Raw genomic sequence first — 23481 nt, 5'->3', positions numbered from 1 at the left:
GATCCGTTATCCCTTTGATGCCCTGCCTCCAGTCCACTTACCAATATCTGAACAAGAGAGCCTCGTCAAATTGCAACAAGCGCTGTTAAGACACGGATACCATTTGCAACCACGTACATATGAGTGGATTCTCGGCCCTCACTAGCATGAAAACTAAATACAGGCACAGACCACGTGTGGAAAATGATTTAAGACTGAGACTCTCTCCAATGCAACCCAACATTGCAGAGTTATGTGCATCCTTACAAGCACACCCTTCTCATTAACCTGTGGTGAGTTATTCACCATTTTTGATGAAAAAATAAGGTTTTATATGTAAAATGGCTAAATAAAGAGCAAAATAATTTATTATTATTATATTATTATTTGTGCCCTGGTTCTATAAGTGCTCTCTGTCACCTCCCACGAGCCGGGTTGTGACAAAAACTCACACTCATTCTTATGTTTAATAAATGCATCGTATAGTGTGTGTGTGTGTGTGGCAGGATTACATTGATGCCAAAAAGCAACATTTGAGAGTGCGCTGACCCTGGTGCTAAAGGGGGTACGCAGCTGAAGGCTGAATGTTTGAAGTGGTACGGGACTATAAAAAGTTTGGGAACCAAAGCACTCTAGAGCACACAAAAAACAATACATACCTCGGCCTAAACATCAGCACCACAGGTAACTTCCACAAAGCTGTGAACAAGCTGAGACAAGGCATGAAAGGCCATCAAAGGAACATAACATTTGATGTATCAATTAGGATCTGTCTAAAAACTACTTGAATCAGTTATAGAACCCATTGCCCTTTGTGGTTGTCTGGGGTCCGCTCACCAACCAAGAATTCATAAAATGTGACAAACACCAAATTGAGACTCTGCATGCAGAATTCTGCAAAAATATCCTCTGTGTACAATGTAAAACACCAAATAATGCATGCAGAGCAGAATTAGGCCGATACCCACTAATTATCAAAGTCAGGAAAATAGACATTAAATTCCACAACCACCTAAAAGGAAGTGATTCCCGAAAGAGAGATGAATCTGGAGAAGAGTCCCCTAAGCAAGCTGGTCCTGGGGCTCTGTTCACAAACACAAACAGACACCACAGAGCCCCGGGACAGAAACACAATTAGACCAAACCAAATCATGAGAAAACGAAAATATAATTACTTGACATATTGGAAAGAATTAACAAAAAAACTGAGCAAACTAGAATGCTATTTGGCCCTAAACAGAGAGTACACAGTGGCAGAATACCTGACCACTGTGACTGACCCAAACTTAAGGAAAGCTTTGACTATGTACAGACTCAATGAGCATATAGCCTTGCTATTGAGAAAGGCCGCCGTAGGCAGACCTGGCTCTCAAGAGAAGACAGGCTATGTGCACACTGCCAACAAAATGAGGTGGAAACTGAGCTGCACTTCCTAACCTCCAGCGAAATGTATGACCATATTAGAGACACATATTTCCCTCAGATTACACAGATCCACAAAGAATTTGAAAACAACCCCAATTTTGATAAACTCCCATATCTATTGGGTGAAATACCACAGTGTGCCATCACAGCAGCAAGATGAGATGTGTGACCTGTTGCCACAAGGAAAGGGCAACCTGTGAAGAACAAACACATTTGTAAATACAACCCATATTTATGTTGATTTATTTTCCATTTTATACTTTAACTATTTGCACATCGTCACAACACTGTATATAGACATAATATGACATTTGAAATGTTTTCATTCATTTTGGAACTTCTGTGAGTGTAATGTTGACTGTCATTTTTATTGTTTATTTCACTTTTGTTTATTATCTACTTCACTTCCTTTGGCATTGTTAACATATGTTTCCCATGCCAATAAATTGAATTGAATTGAGAGAGAGAGGCAGAGAGAGAGGCGGAGAGAGTGAGAGAGAGAAAGAGAGGCATAGAAAGAGAGAAAGAAACACACATAAGAGAAAATCATTTCAGTGTCCAACTCACTACCACTGTTTTAATGTGGGATATTGTTCTCTTTTTCTCCTCGTTTCCTTTCTGATATTATATCCTTTCTTCTTCATGTATCCATTAATTCCTCCCAGACCAGGGCTATTCTACTGACAGAGGGCATAGTGTGTCATAGAGCTCTGGTTCAGACAATAGAAATTATATTATCCCAAACCCATAACCTTAACCCTTTATCTAACCCTAACACCCCCTAACCCCCCCCCCCCCCCCCCCCCCCCCCCCACACACACACACACACACACAAACACACACACACACCCACCCTCACCTGTCAATGTGTTCCTCCAGCACCTGGTAGACACTGATGCGGAAGGTTTCATTGTCAAAGCGTTCGTGGATGAAGTCCTTATAGATGCGGAACTCTGCAGTGGTGACCGCTTCCCCCTCAGGAATACGTGATAGGTCGAAACGGAACTCTCGGTGGTGCCGCCGGACGGGTAGGAGCTCTGTATCGTGTTCCACTGGAACACGCAAACACACAAACAGGATGAGACAAACAGAACACCACAAACACAAATGCACACACACTATAATGAGTCTGACAGAAGGTAGAACAGACAGGCAGGCAGACAGACAGATGGACAGACTGTCTATCACCCTTATACAACCTTGGATGATGTAGTGAAAGAGACACATCCATCCATGTTCTCCATGTGGTTCTCTGAATGGATGTCTCCTTCATGTAGCATATGGACTACACTGCTAGAGAGCTGCATGTGGTGCTGGTTCTACAGCCCTATGATTGAGAGATGCATGTGGTACTGGTGCTACAGCCCTATGATTGAGAGCTGCATGTGGTGCTGGTTCTACAGCCCTATGATTGAGAGCTGCATGTGGTGCTGGTTCTACAGCCCTATGATTGAGAGATGCATGTGGTACTGGTGCTACAGCCCTATGATTGAGAGATGCATGTGGTGTTGGTGCTACAGCCTTATGATTGAGAGATGCATGCGGTGCTGGTGCTACAGCCCTATGATTGAGAGATGCATGTGGTACTGGTGCTACAGCCCTATGATTGAGAGATGCATGTGGTGCTGGTGCTACAGACCTATGATTGAGAGATGCATGTGGTACTGGTGCTACAGCCCTATGATTGAGAGATGCATGTGGTGTTGGTGCTACAGCCTTATGATTGAGAGATGCATGCGGTGCTGGTGCTACAGCCCTATGATTGAGAGATGCATGTGGTACTGGTGCTACAGCCCTATGATTGAGAGATGCATGTGGTGCTGGTGCTACAGACCTATGATTGAGAGATGCATGTGGTTCTGGTGCTACAGCCCTATGATTGAGAGATGCATGTGGTGTTGGTGCTACAGCCTTATGATTGAGAGATGCATGCGGTGCTGGTGCTACAGCCCTATGATTGAGAGATGCATGTGGTGCTGGTGCTACAGCCCTATGATTGAGAGATGCATGTGGTTCTGGTGCTACAGCCTTATGATTGAGAGATGCATGTGGTGCGGATGCTACAGCCCTATGATTGAGAGATGCATGTGGTGCTGGTGCTACAGCCCTATGATTGAGAGATGCATGTGGTACTGGTGCTACAGCCTTATGATTGAGAGATGCATGTGGTGCTGGTGCTACAGCCCTATGATTGAGAGATGCATGTGGTTCTGGTGCTACAGCCCTATGATTGAGAGATGCATGTGGTGCTGGTGCTACAGCCCTATGATTGAGAGATGCATGTGGTTCTGGTGCTACAGCATGTTCTGCTGACAGGTTCTGACAGCTTTACAATACACTTTTCTCTCTCTTCCTCTCCGAACCCCAGAGACGCATCTCTCCTCTCCTTCTCTCCTCCTCTCATCTGGATCTCATGAGGTGGAGTACACACTCACACCACATATGCACACATACAGTTGTGGCCAACTATATTGGCACCTTTGCAGTTTTTCTTAAATAATTGCCTATTTCTTCTCAAATAAGTTGAAATGTAAAGATAAAAAGTTAGGTAACCACATCTTTTCATTGAATTAAAACGTTGCACAACCAAATACATTTTTGTAAACTTAGGTTTACAATGTTCAATTAGAAAATAAAGACAAATGGCATGGACAAATGTATTGGCAGCTAGTACTTGGTTACACCACCTTTGGCCAAGATAACTGCAGACAAACGCTTATTGTAGCTTGCTGCACCTTTCTACTGACAATTTGGCCCACTTTTCAGCCGCAAACTGCTCTAATTCCTCAATATTTAAGGGATGCCCTCCACCAACTTCTGTTTTCAGAGCTCGCCATAGGTTTTGGGCGTTTCAGATCTGGACTCTTCGCTGGCCACTCAAGAACAGTCCAGCATCTCTTCTTAACCATTCCTTGGTGATTTTGGATGTGTGTTTGGGGTCGTTGTCCTGCTCAGAAGACCCACAACCTTCAATAGAGACCCAATTTTTAGACACTGGGTTAAAGATTGGACTACAAAACACCTGATAATCTGAAGATTTCATGATGCCTTGTGCACATTCAAGGCTCCCAGTACCAGAGTCCGCAAAGCAACCCCACCACATTTGTTGGCAGTTATCTATTAATTTTAAATGTTTTTTAATTTCACCTTTATTTAACCAGGTAGGCTAGCTGAGAACAAGTTCTTATTTACAACTGCGACCTGGCCAAGAAAAAGCAAAGCAATGCGATAAAAACAACAACACAGAGTTACAAATAAACAAACGTACAGTCAATGACACAAAAGAAAAGAAAAATAGAAAATCTATGTACAGTGTGTGCAAATGTAGAAGAGTAGGGAGGTAGGCAATGAATAGGCCCTAGAGGTGAAAATAATTACAATTTAGCATTAATACTGGAGTGATAGATGTGCAGATGATGATGAGCAAGTAGATCTGGTGGCTGACTAAATACTTTTTTGCCCACTGTAGGTCTGTAACAGTTTGGGTCTAGAGTGTCTCCCCCTTTGAAAAGAAGGATGACCGCGGCAGCTTTCCAATCTTTGGGGATCTCCGACGATACAAAAGAGAGGTTGAATAGGCTAGTAATCTTGGCAAAAGGCAGTGCAACCAATGGGTGCCAATCATTTTGTCCATGCCATTTTTCTTTATTTTCTCAATTAAAATTGTAAACTTAAGTTTACAAAAATATAATTTGTTGTGCAATGTTGAAAATCCAATAACAAGGAGTGGATACCAAACGGTTTTGTTGAATTTCAACTGTACGCGCAGACACACACACTCAAGGTATAAGTACGAGGATCTCCCCATCTCCACTCCTCTTCACCCCCCCCCCTCCTCCAGATAACCGGAAGCTATACCCCTGACCCTGACCTCTCATGTCCCAGCAGCATGTCCCAGTGATCACTGCCTTGTCTGTCATCATCTCCAGGCTTTGCCTCTCCCTCTTCTCCCACCCCCACACGGAGCTAGCAACATTAGGGTTATATCTTTCATTTTGCATGGGGGCTACATGTTCTGAATATTATGTGTCTCTGTCAATGTTGTCAAAGTCACTTTGGAAAATGTGTCTGCTACACGACCAGTGCATGTGTTTTCCATCCCTGTGTGTCTCTGAGTCGATAGGAAGTCACATGTTTCTCAGTTGGATCACAGAGAACTCCACCATGATCTAATTTACTCTTCCCCTCCCTCCCTTCCTCCCTCCCATCCCTCTCCTCCCCTCCTCTTTTCAGTTGTGATCAGGACAGGGCCTGATGACCTAAGCCCACCAACCAACCCTCTCTAGCACCCCATCACCCTGCTCCCCACTCAACAGCTCTTTATCAGACAGACCTCTGAGCAGCTTTGGCTGTACTGCCAAGGACACATCTCTGCCAAGGCCTCCAGTCCACACACACACACACACACACAAAGGGAATACACACGCATAGACCGAAACACACACACCCGTTTCATACACTGAGATGTCAGATGCCATTGTCCTTGTGCTGTACCAGCTGCTATGGATGTGAGTGAGCAAAGCTGATCCACTGAGGAGAACACATTGTCCATTGATGAGTGTTTGGATTCTATTCAGTCTCTCCTGTCTCCTACTCTTTTAATCTCTTTGTCTCTGATTCTTCTTTTTACTGTTATGGTAATTCTCCCTATCTACCCTCACTCTAACTGCCCTCACTACTGTACCTCTTGATCACTTTGTCCCTGTTATTCATATCGAACACATAACACAGAGACAGAAACGGTGTGTGTCTGTGCGTGCCTGCACGCGTGTGTGTGTGTGTGTATGTGTGTGTTGTACAAAGGCAGCACTGTCTCACTGGGCAGTGAGTACAGGGTAAAGACATGGATCTAATTACTGTTGAATGTGGGACAGCTCTCTCTCTTTCTTTCTCTCTCTCTCTCTCTCTCTCTCTCTCTCTCTCTCTCTCTCTCTCTCTCTCTCTCTCTCTCTCTCTCTCATTACTGGGCCTGCTGGTTTCTAGGCTCCTATTGTCCTGGCTCTTCCATAGGCACCCATAGTGTATAATGTGTATGTGTGTGTATAATCCAGGCTGTTCACAAAAAATAGACTTCGTTTTGAAAAGGTCCTGAGAATGCCTATATGCCTTCCTCAGCGCTCACCTATAAAAAAAGAACAACTATTGCCCAGCACTGGCGCAAACTCATGATGCTCGGCGTCAAAGCACACTGCTCAGAACAAAGTGCGCTGCTATGACCGCTACACCACAGCACACAATGCTCTAGCAAGACGATACTTGAAATAGCAAGTTGTCTTTAAAGGATAATTACACCCAAAACCGATCTTTTGGTTTGTATTTCTGTGTTTTGAAAGATAAATATCTTGCAAACGTGATGGCTTTACATACAAAACATTTTGGTATATCATCAATGCTCATGAAACAAATACAGACCAGTTTTTCTTGAATTATTATTGTTTTAAGCTTTCCCCAAACCATAGCCCTGACCTTAACCACTCAGAATGAATGCGTCAAAAAAATGACGTTCATCCATAATACGTAGAACTTCAAAGTGAAACTTTGAGAACTTGTTGGTATAATCCACTTACCCTCGTACCGCCCCACCAGCCCTGCCACCCCATCCATTCCACACCTGTGCTATAGGCCTGCCATGTGAATGGGGGCTTTCATAATGCCACCGTCCTGAGTCATCCTTAAAAGGTTCAACTGAGTGTGTCCACAATACATACATTATACTACTGTAACTGACTGGAGCCTGACAGGAGAGACATCAGGAACGGTCTCAGTGCTGCCAACACCTGCTCCTCTCCCCTCTTCTCTTTTCTCCCCTCCCCTCCTCTTCTCTTTTCTCCCCTCGCCTCCCCTCCTCTCTTCTCCTCTCTTCTCTTCTCCTCTATTCTCATCTCTTCTCCTCTATTCTCCTCCCCCCCGACTAAATTTCCCCAGCTCACTATGAAAGGAGTTATAAAGCCCACCACTTCAGCTCATCAAGCCGACAAGTTGAAAAATCTGTCGATGTGTCCTTGAGCAAGGCACTTAACACTAATTTCCTCCAGGGGCGCTGTACTACTATGGCTGACCCTGTAAAACAACACATTTCACTGCACCTATCTGGTGTGTGGCAATTAAAAAAATATACACATCAGAGTCACAGTGGACTGAGCTGCAGCATTGGTGTTTCCACCTCATCCCTGCAGACAGTGGATGACATCCGCTACGCTATGACCTTCACTACAGCGTAATGGGTTTAGCTCTACTGTAAACAAATAGACACCGCAAACCTCTGCCCCTGTTAGTCTATTGCAGGGTTCCCCAAATTCAGTCCATGGGTGATTTTATTTGGCACTCAAGTTGTATGACAAAAACAATAATAACAAAATAATACTCTTTTTTTTTAAGGAAAATACTGTAAGCAAATACAGATACAAATACAGATACAAATACAGATACAAATACAGATACAAATACAGATACAAATACAGAAAATCAGCTCAACAGGATTTTTCTTTAGGAAGTCTGTTCCCAAGTATTCCCACACATAAATAGAGATGCATATATAACCGTAATCCCAATGTAATCAAGGTTTTAAATTATTCTCTTTTTGTCAAATACTATATCTGTTTGCTAATCTTACGGTCAATTTGCAGTGTACAAATGATTTTGAACTATGTTCTGGGCCCCCGAAACATCGTCCGAAGGCTGAATGTAGTTGGGGACCCCTGGTCTATTAGATAGAAGCATCAATTAATCATGTGTTTGATCTCTTGATCTCAAACCAAACCCTAAGTAAGTCACTTACTAAACTCTGTTTTGGACGAGACTGACATTATGACCAAAACTATCTTAATTACACTTTGTAGTCAATTTTGACTCTGAAATTAATATTCCTGATACATCTTGATGCTACATAGGCTGTTTCAAACCAGATGCGTTTATTAAATTCCCTTAAAACCTTTCAAGCTGATCTTTCCTGTTTTTGTATATTTTCTATAGCATTTTCTCCCTGGTCCCTAAAATGTCTTTGCTTTGCAAGAGAAGCAGAGATGAAATAGAAAACTACAGATGTCAACTAAATTGAAGCATTCATTTTATCGATGTATGACATAAGGTGGGAAGAAACAGTATTTGAACCATTTAGAATTACCTGGATTTCTGCATAAATTGGTAATTAAATTTGATCTGATCTTCATCTAAGTCACAACAATAGACAAACACAGTCTGTTTAAACTAATAACACACAAACAATTATAATTGTGCATGTCTTAATTGAACACACCGTGTAAACATTCACAGTGCAGGTTGGAAGAAGTATGTGAACCCTTGGATTTAATAACAGGTTGACCCTCCTTTGGCAGCAATAACCTCAACCAAACGTTTTCCGTAGTTGCGGATCAGACCTGCACAATGGTCAGGAGGAATTTGGACCATTCCTCTTTACAAAACTGTTTCAGTTCCACAATGTTCTTGGGATGTCTGGTGTGAACCGCTCTCTTGAGGTCATGCCACAGCATCTCAATCAGGGTTGAGGTCAGGACTGACTGGGCCACTCCAGAAGGTATACTTCTGTTCAAATCATTCTGTTGCTGATTTACTTCTGTCTTTTGGGTTGTTGTGCTGTTGCATTGCCTAACTTCTGTTGAGCTTCAATTGATAGCCTTACATTCTCCTGCAAAACGTCTTGATGAACTTGGGAATTCCTTTTTCCATTGATGATAGCAAGCTGTCCAGGCCCTGAGGCAGCAAAGCAGCCCCCAAACCATGATGCTCCCTACACCATAGTTTACAATTGGTATGAGGTTTTGATGTTGCTGTGCTGTGCCTTTTTTCTCCATACATAGCGTTGTGAGTTCCTTCCGAACAACACAACTTTCATCTGTCCACAGAATATTTTGCCAGTAACACTGTGGAACATCCAGGTGCTCTTTTGCAAACTTCAGATGTGCAGAAAATAATAAAATTGGACAGCAATGGTTTCTTCCGCGGTGTCCTCCCATGAACACCATTCTTGTTTATTGTTACGTTTGTAGACTCGTCAACAGAGATGTTATTATCTTACAGAGATTTCTGTAAGTCTTTAGCTGACACTAGGAATCTTCTTAACCTCATTGAGCATTCTGCGCTGTGCTCTTGCAGTCATCTTTGCAGGATGGCCACTCCTAGGGAGAGTAGCAACAGTGCTGAAATGTCTCCATTTATAGACAATTTGTCTTACCGTGGACTGACTTTTAGAGATACTTTTGTAACCCTTTCCAGCTTTATGCAAGGCAACAATTCTTAATCTTAGGTGTTCTGAGATCTCTTTTGTCCGAGGCATGGTTCTTCTCAGACAATTCTTGTGAATAGCAAACTCAAAAAAATGATGGGGCATGGCAGCTTTAACCAAAATCTCCCATCTCGTCTCATTGATTCGACTCCAGGTTAGCTGACTCCTGACTCCAATTAGCTTTTGGAGAAGTCATTAGCCTAAGGGTTCCCATACTTTTTCCAATCTACACTGTGAATGTTTAAATGATGTATTCAATATAGACAAGAAAAATACAATCATTTGTGTGTTATTAGTTTAAGTTTGTCTATTGTTGTGACTTAGATGAAGATCAGATCAAATGGTATGCAAAATGCATGCAGAGATCCAGGTAATTCCAAAGGGTTCACATACTTTTCTTGCCACTGTATTTCCTGGTGAGCAAGGGTTTGCGACAGAAGAGAGACTGCATGTATCTTATAGACAAGTTGACTAACAAATAGCCGACAAATTTCGAAAAATATTGCTTCAGGGCCTGAACTACAGGCAGTTAGATTTGGGTATGTCATTTCAGGTGAAAATTTTCAAAAGGGGCAGATCCTTAAGAGGCATAGAAAGCAGGTGGAAAGCATGGCCAGCCGTAGAGAAATGCTTAACGAAATTCTCGATTAACAAGGATTTATCGGTGGTGATAGTGTTTCCTAGTCTCAGTGCATATCGAGGGGGCTGTTCAATGCTAATGCAGTACGCCACAGGATGTGGGCTATATCGCCACAGGAACAAGGGGTGCGCCACAGGAACAAGGGGCTATATCTGTTCTTAGTTCTACATTTTTTAAAAGGGGCATGCTTATTTAAGATGGCGAGGAAAGCACTTTTAAAGAACAACCAGGCATCCTCTACTGACGGGATGAGGTTAGTTAGTCAAATACATCTGTTTGGATTTCTTGCAGTCTATAAATTATTTGTAATTAATGATCATTTTCTTGCAGGAAACCAAGGCCAGGTCGATTAGAAATGCCTGCTTACTGAATTTTTTTTAGGGAGCATTTGACAGTGATGAGGGGTGATTGTTTGACCCATTACGGATGCAGGCAATGAGGCAGTGATTGCTGAGATCCTGGTTGAAGACAGCAGATGTGTATTTGAAGGGCAAATTGGTCGGGATGATATAGTTGAAGGGGGATGCTTGCAAGCCGAAGAACACCATCTCAAACCGTGAAGCACGGGGGTGTCAGGATCATGTTGTGCGGGGTGCTTTGCTACAGGAGGGACTGGTGCACTTCACAAAATAGATGGCATGATGAGGGAGGAAAATTACGTGGATATATTGAAGCAACATCTCAAGACAAAGCCTGGTCGCAAATGGGTCTTCCAAATGGACAATGACACCAAGTATACTTCCAAAGTTGTGGCAAAATGTCTTAAATACAACATAGTCAATGTATTGGAGTGGCCATCACAAAGCCCTGACCTCAATCCCATAGAAAATTTGTGGGCGGAACTGAAAAAGCGTGTGCGAGCAAGGAGGCAAGGAGGAGAAATGGTCCAAAATTCAACTAATTGTGGGAAGCTTGTGGAAGGCTACCCAAAACATTTGACCCAAGTTAAACAATTTAAAGGCAATGCTACCAAATACTAATTGAGTGTATGTAAACTTCTGAACCACTAGCAATGTGATGAAACAAATAAAAGATGAAATAAAACATTCTCTCTACTATTATTCTGACATTTCACATTCTGACAATAAAGTGGTGATCCTAACTTACCTAAGACAGGGAATCTTTACTATGTCAGGAAATGTTAAAAACTGAGTTTTTGTATAAAATATCTAACAATGAAAGAGAATGATTTCTGTTTTGAATTTGGTCAAGTTAGTGTGGGAGAGGTGTAAAAATGGTTTTCCATCAACAATGATAAGCTACCAGGTATAGAGAACATCGATGGGAAACTTGCTATATATTTTACCAAAGCCTAAAGGAGTGTGTCCACAGGTGTGGAAGGAAGCTTAAGTAATTCCACTGCCTAAAAATAGTAAAGCACACTTTGCTGGCTCTAACAGCCGCCCAATCAGTTTTCTGCCTGTTATTTTTAAACTGATGGAGAGGATTGTGTTTGACCACATACAATGCCATTTTTCAGAGAACAAATGAAACAGTGACTTTCAGCATGCATATAGTGAAGGGCACTCAACTTGTACTGCACTGATCATTGGTAAAAAAAAAAAAATTATAAGTCACCCATTTCAAGAAGCTAGGCGCACACCTGTCACCATTGTTACGCGCACCTGAGACACTCACCTGGACTCCATCACCTCCTTGATTACCTGCCCTTTATATGTCACTCCTTTTGGTTTCTTCCCCAGTCGTCATTGTAGCTTTTTCATGTCGGTGTGTTTCTTGTTTTGTTCTTTTATTTATTAAATGTATTCACTCCCTGAACTTGCTTCCCGACTCTCAGCGTACATCGTTACAAGAGGCATTTGAACGTAATTCTTATTTTTTTTAATCATTTTTCTTCTCTCAGAAATACCTTATGGAACATGTGCCTTAATAACAAACATATATGCAATCTGTAAATATGAATACAATTGTTAAATTACAAGCCTAGTTGGTTTAGCCACGGAAAAAGACGGGAACCATCCTGCTAGCCATGATTGGCTGAGATAATGGATGGGCTGGACATGTCGAGAGATGAGTTCGGATTGGTCTGCCACTCAACATGCTTCTGTCTATAACATGAGCTGCTCAGTATGTGTAGATCATCCATGCTACCGTGACTTTTTTATAGAAAAAATAACTGCAAAATTGTGGCTTCTGTTCTCCACATTGCTGCCCTGAATTTAACAGGCGCTATCGGCAAAGATCAGTGAGACAAAGTTGTGATGGACTACTTTCTGGAGGACGAATATGCACACGAATCAGACGATGAGGAAATCCCTGATTTAGGTAAAAAAATAATAATAATTAAACCAGACATTGTAGAGTCTTCTGATGACAGTGATGTGGAAGAAACGGCAATCAAAAGTGTTGTTATAACAGAAGAAGTTGACAGAGTTTTGAAATCCATGGAATGCCCTGTGGAAGCAGAGAATGATTGTAAATGTGGAGGGACTCAAAAAGAGAACACAGAAGGCTGTTGTATAAAACACCTGTCTCTGGATGACATCTTCAAACTCAGGGCAACCATGGCATCCATGACAGAGAGGGAAAAGCATTCATCAATGCATACGGGTAGGAGTCTAGCTACATTTTCAGCTATTATACGTTTCTATGTATTTCAAAGTCATTTTCATTGCAATTTGAAGCATACTGTTAGCTAGCTAGCTAATAACCTAGTTGGTTAGCTTTAGCTACCTGCAGATTAATGCATGATGGTTAGTTATGATAATCAGTAGTATGGGTTGGGATTATGGTTCATTGTTTAGCTCACTCTGTTTAGCACAAGGCCTCACATGAGAATCCTTAAAGAGATGGGTGTGGCTAAGACTAAGAGGGTGTGAATGATGCTGAATGGGTGTAGATAAAGAAGAGCACTCCAGTAGATGTCCCAAAAACATTCTAGGGCTATTTTCTCAAAAGTGGGGTTACAAGTTTAGCAGCTTTCAAGCAGAATTACTTTCCCATTGTTCCTAAACTGCAGTGTATGATACAGTATATAATATGAATCTCTACTTTTATCCAATGTAAAAAACACCATGTCAAATGTTGCTACATAAAACCGAATTAAGGTGGTGGGTCACAATTATTAAGATGATAGTTGGAGTTGTATTGTCACATTTCAGTGCAGCCTTTGGTGTTATTGATCATACATTGATATTGGAAAAAATCACTTCCTATGGCTTTACATCACTTGCCATCACATGGTTGGATAGTTATTCATACAATTAGAACCCAGAGAGCATTCTTCCATGGAAGCTTTTTTAACATCAGATATGTAAATTGTGGTGTCCCTCAGGGCAATTGCCTTGGGTCGTTATGCTTCTCTATTTTACAAATTGTTTGCCACTGTTACATACAGCTAGACTGTTTAAGTATGTGGATTTCATTGCAATTTCATTGCATGAAATGCTTACTTACAAGCCCTTAACCAACAATGCAGTTCAAGAAATAGAGATAAAATCAAATATTCACTAAACATGTCAGCACCAAAAGCCAGTGAGCTCACTAAAATAAATAAATAAGGAGTTACAGTCAGTATCAGAATGGGAGATTAATAATAAACTGGTCTTAAATACATCTACAGCTAAAAGCATTGTATTTGGTTCAAAACATTCTCTAAGACCTAAACCTCAATTCGAGTTGTACATAAAGGACAAGTTGAGGAACCTAAATTCCTAGGTATAACATTGGATGGTCAATTATCACGGGCAAGTCATATTGACAATGTTTTTGTGAAGATGGGGAGGGGTATGTCTGTTCTAAAAAGATGTTTGGCATTTTTTACACAAACATCAACTGTAATAGTTGTTCAGGCTCTGGTCTTGTCCGATCTCTGTCCGGTAATATGGTCAAGTGTAGCAAAGACAGACCTAGCAAAGCTGCAGCTGGCTCATAACAGATCAGCACACCTTGCCCTAAACTGCACATACAGAACTAACACCAATAACATGTGTGCAGGTCGTTCCTGGTTAAGGGTTGACGAGAGATTAACTGCTTCTCTTTTAGTTTTTCTGAGAAATATTACTGTGACACAAACTCCAGATTGTCTGTATAATCAAATAACATTCAGCTCAGATACTCATGCATACCCCACAAATAAAATAAAATGTTGTCAAATGCGCCGAATACAACAGGTGTGCTTACCGTGAAATGCCCTTAAGCCCTTAACCAACAATGCAGTTCAAGAAATAGAGATCAAATCAAATATTCACTAAATAAACTAAAGTAATAAAAAAATCTAATCAAATCAAAAAAGTAACACAAGAAAATTACATAACAACAACGAGGCTATTATACAGGGGGTCCCGGTGCCGAGTCAATGTGTGGGGGTACAGGTTAGTTGAGGTAATTAGACATAGATGCCCTCTTCACAGCCTCTTAAAGTCATAGTCCCACTATGCACAAGACATGCCACCAGGGGTCTCTTCACAGTCCCCAAGACCAATACGAATTCAGGCCAACACAGTGTTTTATACAGAGCCATGATCGCATGTAACTCCCTTCCATCTCAAATTACTCAAGCAAACAGCTAAATTACTGATTGAAAAAAACAACTCATGGAATGGCGGGGACAATTAGGGGACACACACAAACACACACACAGACACTCTAACACACAATGTTTTAGCTGTATTGTATGTATAAATAAAAAAATTCTGTGTGACTTTCCTTGTCTGTAAGTGTTTTGTTACTTGTCATGTTGTGTTTTTTTTTGTGGACCCCAGGAAGAGTAGCTGCTGCTTCTGCGAAAGCTAATGGGGATCCAAATTGTCGAGTTCTGACCTTAGTTCCATTTTTATGTCTTTGTGTTAGTTTGGTCAGGGCGTGAGTTGGGGTGGGTAGTCTATGTTCTTTTTTCTATGTTGTATTTCTGTGTTTGGCCTGGTATGGTTCTCAATCAGAGGCAGCTGTCGATCACTGTCTCTGATTGAGAATCATACTTAGGTAGCCTGTTTTCCCTATTTTGATGGTGGGTGGTTATTTTCTGTTTAGTGTATGTCACCTTACAGGACTGTTTCGTTTCTTCCAATTTCACTTTGTTATTTTGTTTTGTGCGTTCTGTCAATAAATTATGACGAACCCTTACCACGCTGCATATTGGTCCGATCCTTCTTACTCTTCCTCAGATGAAGAAGAGATCCGTTACACAAATAAACATAAAACAAATAAGTACCCTACTCTACTTTACTCTACTGTACTGTACTCTCCTATACATTACTGTACTCTAGTCTATTGCAATCTAATGTTCTGTACTTTATGGTTTTGTACCCTGCTGTACTGTGCTCTACTGTACTGTATTCGAGTTTACTCTCGAGTATCTTACAATTGAACTAAGGGCCCATGGACTCTTGGTCTTGAGATCACTCAAAACCACATACATTTGGTCTGTAAAGGTCCAATGCAGCCGTTTTTTTAAATGTCAATATCAAATCATTTCTGGGTAACAATTAAGTACCTTACTGTGATTTTCAATTAAAATTCACAAAAAGAATCAAAAATAGCTTCTTAGCAAAGAGCAATTTCTCAAGCAAGAATTTTACTAGGACTGTCTGAGAGTGGTCTCAGTGATGAGAGGAAAATTGAAAACTAGCTGTTATTGGCAGAAATGTTTGGAACTCTCTTTCTTATTGTTCGATTGACTTATTGGCCAAAACTCCATCCCACCAAAACAGGCTGAAATTTCAGGCAATCTATTCAAATAGCTCTTACATTAAAACCACATTATCATAATTTCCATAATTTCACAGTATTTTTCCAACCTCATGGTGTGGAAGTACTGTATATATAAAACACAAGGAAATCTCGTTTTTGACTGCACTAGGCCTTTAACTCCTCATGGTCTCAAATAAATTAAATAGAATGTATTTGTCACATGTGCCGAATACAACAGAGTTAAAAAATTATCCTGATCAGGATAGACAATAGCAGAATTGTGTGTGTGTGTGTGTGTGTGTGTGTGTGTGTGTGTGTGTGTGTGTGTGTGTGTGTGTGTGTGTGTGTGTGTGTGTGTGTGTGTGTGTGTGTGTGTGTGTGTGTGTGTGTGTGTGTGTGTGTGTGTGTGTGTGTGTGTGTGTGTGTGTGTGTGTGTGTGTGTGTGTGTGTGTGTGTGTGTGTGTGTGTGTGTGTGTGTGTGTGTGTGTGTGTGTGTGTGTGTGTGTGTGGTGTATGTGTGTGTGTGTGTGTGTGTGTGTGTGTGTGTGTGGTGTGTGTGTGTGTGTGTGTGTGTGTGTGTGTGTGTGTGTGTGTGTGTGTGTGTGTGTGGTGTATGTGTGTGTGTGTGTGTGTGTGTGTGTGTGTGTGTGTGTGTGTGTGTGTGTGTGTGTGTGTGTGTGTGTGTGTGTGTGTGTGTGTGTGTGTGTGTGTGTGTGTGTATGTGTGTGTGTGTGTGTGTGTGTGTGTGTGTGTGTGTGTGTGTGTGTGTGTGTGTGTGTGTGTGTGTGTGTGTGTGTGGTGTATGTGTGTGTGTGTGTGTGTGTGTAGTGTATGTGTGACAGTGTAGTATGTGTGAGTGTGTGGAGGTAGTTCAGTGAGTGTGCGGAGGTAGTCCAGTGAGTGTGCGGAGGTAGTCCAGTGAGTGTGCGGAGGTAGTCCAGTGAGTGTGCGGAGGTAGTCCAGTGAGTGTGCGGAGGTAGTCCAGTGAGTGTGCGGAGGTAGTCCAGTGAGTGTGCGGAGGTAGTCCAGTGAGTGTGCGGAGGTAGTCCAGTGAGTGTGCGGAGGTAGTCCAGTGAGTGTGCATAGAAGCCTGTGCAAGAAAGTCAGTGCAACAAAACAAATGGGTCAATGTAAATAGTCCGGGTAGCCATTTGATTAACTCTTCAGCAATCTAATTGCATTGGGGGAAGAAGCTGTTCAGGACCCTTTTGATCCCACACTACCCTCTGTAGTGCCTTGCAGTCAGATGCCAAGCAGTTGCTATACCAAGTGATACAGCCAGTCAAGATGTTCTCAATAGTGCAGCTGTCAAACTTTGTGAGGATCTGAGGGCCCATGACAAACCTTTTCAGCCTTCTGAGGAGGCAGAGGTATCGTCTTGCCCTCTACACAACTGTGTCTGTGTGTTTGGACAATGATGGGTCCTTAGTGATGTGGACACTGAGGAACTTGAAGCTCTCAACCCACTCGCCTACAGCCTCGTCAATGTGAATGGGGGCATGCTCTGCCCTCCATTTCCTGTAGTCCACGATCAGCTCCTTTGTCTTGCTGATGTTGAGGGAGAGGTTGTTGTCCTTGCACCACACTTCCAGGTCTCTGATCTCCTCCCTCTAGGCTGTCTTATCGTCTTTGGTGATCAGACATACTACCTGTGGGTGTGTTGGGGTGGTATGCAAATTGAAGTGGGTCCAGAGTGTCTGGGAGCCAGGACCACCCTTTTAAAGAATTTCATGGCTACAGATGTGAGTGCCACAAGGCGATAGTCATTTAGACAGGTTACCATGGTGTTCTTGGGTACAGGGACTACAGTGGTCTGCTTGAAATATGTACGTATTACAGAGTGGGTCAGGGAGAGGTTGAAAATGTCAGTGAAGACACTTGCGAGCTGGTCAGCACATGCTCTGAGTACGCATCCTGGTAATCCATCTGGCCCTGCGGCCTTGTCAATGTTAACCTGTTTAAAGGTCTTACATCAGCTACGGAGAGCGTGATCACACAGTCATCCAGAACAGCTGGTGCTCTCATGCATGCTTCAGCGTTGCTTGCCTCAAAGCGAGCATTGATAACATTTAGCTCCTCTGGTAGGCTCGCATCACTGGGCAGCTCATGGCTGGTTTCCCTTTGTATTCCATAATACCAAGCCATGCCACATCTGACGAGCATCAGAGCCGGTGTATTATTATTCGATCTTGGTCCTGTATTGATGCTTTACCTGTTTGATGGTTCATTGGATGGCGTAGCAGTATTTTTTTTTAAGCACCTTGAAGGCGGCAGCTCTAGCATTTAGCCCAGTGAGGATGTTGCCTGTAATCCATGGCTTCTGGTTGGGGTATGTACTGTGCGTACAATCACTGTATGGAAGATGTCGTCGATGCTCTTATTAATAAAGCCGGTGATTGATGTGTTATAAACTCCTCAATGCCATCAGATGACTCCTGGAACATATTCCATTCTGTGCTAGCGAAACAGTCCTGTAGCTTAGCATCCGCTTCATCGGACCACTTCCTTATTTAGCGTGTCACTGGTACTTCCTGTTATAGTTTTTGTTTGTAAGCAGGAATCAGGAGGATAGAGTTATGGTCAGATTTGCCAAATGGGACTGGGTCCGGGTCTGAATCTTGGGACCAATGTCTTGGTATAAATCTTGCTCTTAGCTCTTGAATATTACCTTAGTCTTTGGTTTACAAACCACAGGCAACCCAATTTGAGTAAGACAATGCTCTCTGATCATTGGCTGCTCACTCCCAACCCATAGGAATCCCCACCTAGTTGACTACTTTTAAAACGGTGGAAGCCCTAAATGGCAACGTCTATAATAAAATAAGTTAAATAAATCAAGAGTCCTCCATTTATCTCTATGAATGACACTTGACCTGTTATTTTGCCAAAAATAATGATAGGTAAAGTGGTCATTTAAACATCTAACAACATAATTAATTGGATGCATAAGTAATTCAATCAATCAACAACTTTAAGATTAATAATATCAACATTGAACATTTTACTGAGAACAGTACAAATATTTCTATAAATTTAAAGGTTTTGAAAATCAGGTTCAAAATCATGTTTTCACTATTTTGTGAAATTTGGTATGCAAAAATATATATAATTGAATATGTAATAGAAGGTTACTCAAAATTATCTCTACTGTGTGAGTAGTATATATACTACATGACCAAAAGTATGTGGACACCTGCTCGTAAAACATCTCATTCCAAAATCATGAGATTAAAAGGGAGTTGTTCCCCCTTTGCTGCTATAAAAGCCTCCACTCTTCTGGTAAGACTTTCCACTAGATGTTGGAACATTGCTGCGGGGAATTGCTTCCATTCAGCCACAAGAGCATTAGTGATGTCCGACACTGATGTTGGGTGATTAGGCCTGCAGATGGTGTTCCAGTTCATCCCAAAGGTGGGGTGGAGGGGTTTGGGGTCAAGGTTCTGTGCAGGCTAGTCAAGTTCTTCCACACCAATCTCCACAAACCATTTCTACATGGACCTTGCTTTGTGCGCTTAGGGCATTGCCATGCTGAAAAAGAAACGGGCCCTTCCCCAAACTGTTGCCACAAAGTTGGAAGCACAGAATCGTCTAGAATGTCATTGTGTGCTGTAGTGTTAAAATGTCCCTTCACTGGAACTAAGGAGCCCAAACCATGAAAACAGCCCAAGACCATTAATCCTCCTCCACCAAACTTTACAGTTGCCACTATGCATTCGTGCAGGTAGCGTTCTCCTGGCATCTGCCAAATCCAGATTCGTCTGTTGGACTGCCAGATGATGAAGTGTGATTCATCACTCCAGAAAATGCATTTCCACTGCTCCAGAGTCCAATGGCGGCGAGCTTTACACCACCCCCAGCTGACACATGGCATTGTGCATGACATGTGATCTTAGGCTTGTGTGCGGCTGCTTGGCTATGGAAACCTATTTCATGTTATTGTGCTGACATTGCTTCCAGAGATATTGAGTGTTGCAACAGACAATTTTTACGAGCTACGCACTTCAGGACTCATCGGTCCCGTTCTGTGAGCTTGTGACCTACCCCTTCGGCTGAGGCGTTGTTGCTCTTTAGACATTTGCACTTCACAACAACATCACTTACAGTTGACTGGGGCAGCTCTAGCAGGGCATACATTTGACGAACTGACTTGTTGGAAAAGTGGCATCCTACGACAGTGCCACTTTGAGTAAGGCTATTCTACTACAAATGTTTGTCTACGGAAATTGCATGACTGTGTGCTCGAATTTATACACCTGTCAGCAATGGGTATGGTTGACATAGCCAAATCCACACATTTTAAGGGGTGTTCGCATACATTTGAACATATTGTTTGTCGACCTGACATTCTGTATGTTGGAAGACGTTTGCTGAAAGAATTGGAAAAATAGGATACAAATCTGAATTTGTTTCCAACCCCTAATTTCACCACTGTAGAATGACCTATATAGTGTGTGTGTGTGTGTGTGTAGTATGTGTGAGTGTGTGTGTAATATGTGTGAGTGTGCGGAGGGAGTCCAGTGAGTGTGTGGAGGGAGTCCAGTGAGTGTACATAGAGCCTGTGCAAGAAAGTCAGCGCAACAACAAAAAATGTGTGTATCTGAGAGCCTATTTTAGGCTTAGGGGTTTGGAGTTAGGGTTAAGGTTAGGGTTAGGGTTGAGGATTTGGTTTGGGGTTAAGGGTTAGGAAAAATAGATTTGAATGGGAATAAAATGTTTTGGTGCCCATGAGGATAGTAAAACAAATGTGTGTCTGTACGACCTCGCACGTACGCACACTCAATGAGGCCGCCAGAATTCCAAGCCACCAGGGCTGCCTTATAGAGCTCAGCTGTGTTTACTCACACTCACGACTCTGGTTCCCTCCCTTCTCCTGCCATGCGATTTTAACTGTACATTTGAACCATAAATAACAGCGAGGAATCAGGAGAGCCAAAGCAGTGATGACATGGGGAAGCCCCGCTAAACTCTAGTCAGTCAGCCCAGGCCCTACTCAGCTCCAAGGGCTTAGTTCTCCTCCCAGGGCCCTCTCTCTCTCCTCCTGCGGCCCAGCGCAGGTGCACTCCCTCTGGGGAGAAAGCCAGACCTGTTCCCTTGGCCTGGAGAGCAACCGCCCGCCCCTCCACTGTAAAAGCCCTTTATCTGTACTTCTTAGAACAGCTGGGTGCAGCTGCATGTGAACACTCCCACAGTAACCCTTTCTACCCCCCCCCCCTTTTCTCGCTTCAGATGAGTCTCTCTCTCCTCTGTTCAGTAATTCCATCTCTACTTCACTCTTTTCCTACTGTGCGGTCTTTCCTTCTTTCATTCCTTCCCAGACAAGGAAAACACCCCCAGCATGTAGCTGTGTCCTCTCTCTCTCTTTCTAGTCTCTATTCTCCCTTTCCCTCCCCCCTTTGGTCTCTCTCATTCTCTCTCAGCCCCTCCCTCTGTTTCTTTCTCTGGTCGGTCTCTCTCTCTGTCAGCCCCTCCCTCTCTCTCCTTCTGTCTCTCTCTCTCTCTCTCTCTCTCTCAGCCCCTCCCTCTCTCTCCCTCTGTCTCTCTCTCTCTCCCTCTCTCTCCCTCTGTCTCTCTCTCTTTCTCCCTCTCTCTCCTTCTGTCTCCCTCTCTCTCCCTATCTCTCAGCCCCTCCCTCTCTCCCTCTGTCTCTCTCTCTCCCTCTCTGTCAGCCCCTCCCTCTCTCTCTCCCTCTGTCTCTCTCTCTCTCTCTCTCTCTCCCTCTCTGTCAGCCCCTCCCTCTCTCTCCCTCTCCCTCTATCTCTCTCTCTCTCTCTCTCTCTGGGGCCATTGCAGTATGGCAGTCATTAGAAGCAGGGCAGAGGAGCAGTTAAAGCCAAGCGGGCACATTTATGACTTCCTCTGGGAGGAAGTGACTGGTCATCGAAATGCTTGCCCCACCTGTGTTACACAAATACACACACTATGCATGTATGTGTGTGCGTGCGTGTGTTTATCGATGTGTGTGCACGTGTGTGTGAGTCACTTGTCTCCTCTATGAACCCATCATGCTGAACGGTAGTGGTCCCGGGCTACGGTACTCTACTGTGAAGGAACACAAATACACTTATACTACAATGCACACAAAAACACACAAGTACACACACACACACAAACCCTTGATACACCCCCACACAGCCCACATGGACACACTGGATGTGTAAAACAGCTGCCATGTACATCACTGCAAAAATGATGGGTGTCTTTGATCCATAATTGGATATACACACGTGAGCAATGACACACGACACCACACGGTAGCATGACTTTAATTTACTTTAATGGACCGCGAACACATTACTGCTTCACTCATTAGACCCCTCATTCTTTTCTCTTTTTTTTCTGTTCTTCTCATTTAGAATGAAACAATTCTGCTATTCCAACACAGATGTACAGTATGTCTGACCTCCAGATTGAACCAACCACAACAGAGTTGCAATGAGGAGGTCCCTTCTACAAACATTCAGTACTGCACACCTGGCACAGAGACGAAGGTTACCATCGATACCTTCTCAATAAAGAGTGAACCCATTTCTGGAGTACTGCCCTATGTGACCATGTACCCCAGCTTCAATGCTCTCTCATAGACAGTGCCTAAAATAAAACGCTGTCTATCCTATATGAATGCCGTGATTCTCCCAGCTCCTCTTCCTCCTCTTTCTCTCATAAATAGAAGAGTAAAGGAGAGCCACTTCAAGCTTCTCCCTTATACTGGGAATCTCCTCTCACCCTCCCCCTTCTCCCCCTGGGCCAGTGGACCCCAGACACTTCCCTGAAGCCTATATCTCCGGAGCAACAGGAGAAAGAACTGACGGGTCACATTAGCTCGAGTGTCTGTTCAAAACCCTCACACCCCTCAGACCTGCACCGCTCGCTTCCGCTAGCCAACGGGGGGCAGCTCACCCCCACCCCCCTTGGTTCATAAAGGGATTAAAATGCTTCGTAGGGTCAGCCCTAAGATCCTTATCACACACACTCTAACCTGGAGATCACTGACTGGAGCATTGCAATTACCTTAGCCCCCCCCTCCCCCCCACACTCTCTTTCTCTCTGCCTCCCTCTCGTCCTCCTGCAGAGGATGTTGATGGAGACACTTCAAATCGTTCTCCACCAATGTTTTATAACACTGTAGAAATAAACATGTGGGTCACATTTTCCATAACCTCCAGAGAGAGAGAGAGAGAGAGAGAGAGAGAGAGAGGGGGGGGGGGGGGGGGGAGAGAGAGAGGGAGAGGGAGACTGAGAGAGAGAGAGAGAGAGACAGAGAGAGAGAGAGAGAGAGAGGGAGAGAGAGACTGAGAGAGAGAGAGAGAGAGAGAGAGAGAGATAGATAGATAGATAGATAGATAGATAGATAGATAGATAGATAGATAGATAGATAGATAGATAGATAGATAGATAGATAGATAGATAGATAGATAGATAGATAGATAGATAGATAGATAGATAGATAGATAGATAGATAGATAGATAGATAGATAGATAGATAGATAGATAGATAGATAGATAGATAGATAGATAGATAGATAGATAGATAGATAGATAGATA

The 23481-nt window shown here is 42.9% G+C and overlaps 1 protein-coding gene across 1 annotated transcript in view; it reads right to left on the bottom strand.

The window, feature by feature from the left end:
• LOC109907774 (bone morphogenetic protein 7) overlaps positions 1 to 23481 on the bottom strand; it is a 46593-nt gene that overhangs the window by 9327 nt on the left and 13785 nt on the right. The window contains exon 2 of the mRNA XM_020505969.2: positions 2264 to 2456. Within this exon, the coding sequence (XP_020361558.2) occupies positions 2264 to 2456 (193 nt within the window). The remainder of the gene's footprint in view (positions 1 to 2263; positions 2457 to 23481) is intronic.

The sequence above is a fragment of the Oncorhynchus kisutch genome, linkage group LG17 (assembly GCF_002021735.2).
Source record: "Oncorhynchus kisutch isolate 150728-3 linkage group LG17, Okis_V2, whole genome shotgun sequence".
Lineage (NCBI taxonomy): Eukaryota > Metazoa > Chordata > Actinopteri > Salmoniformes > Salmonidae > Oncorhynchus > Oncorhynchus kisutch.
The sequence above is the reverse complement of the archived record's forward strand: the minus strand, read 5'-3'. Positions and strand labels throughout refer to the sequence as shown.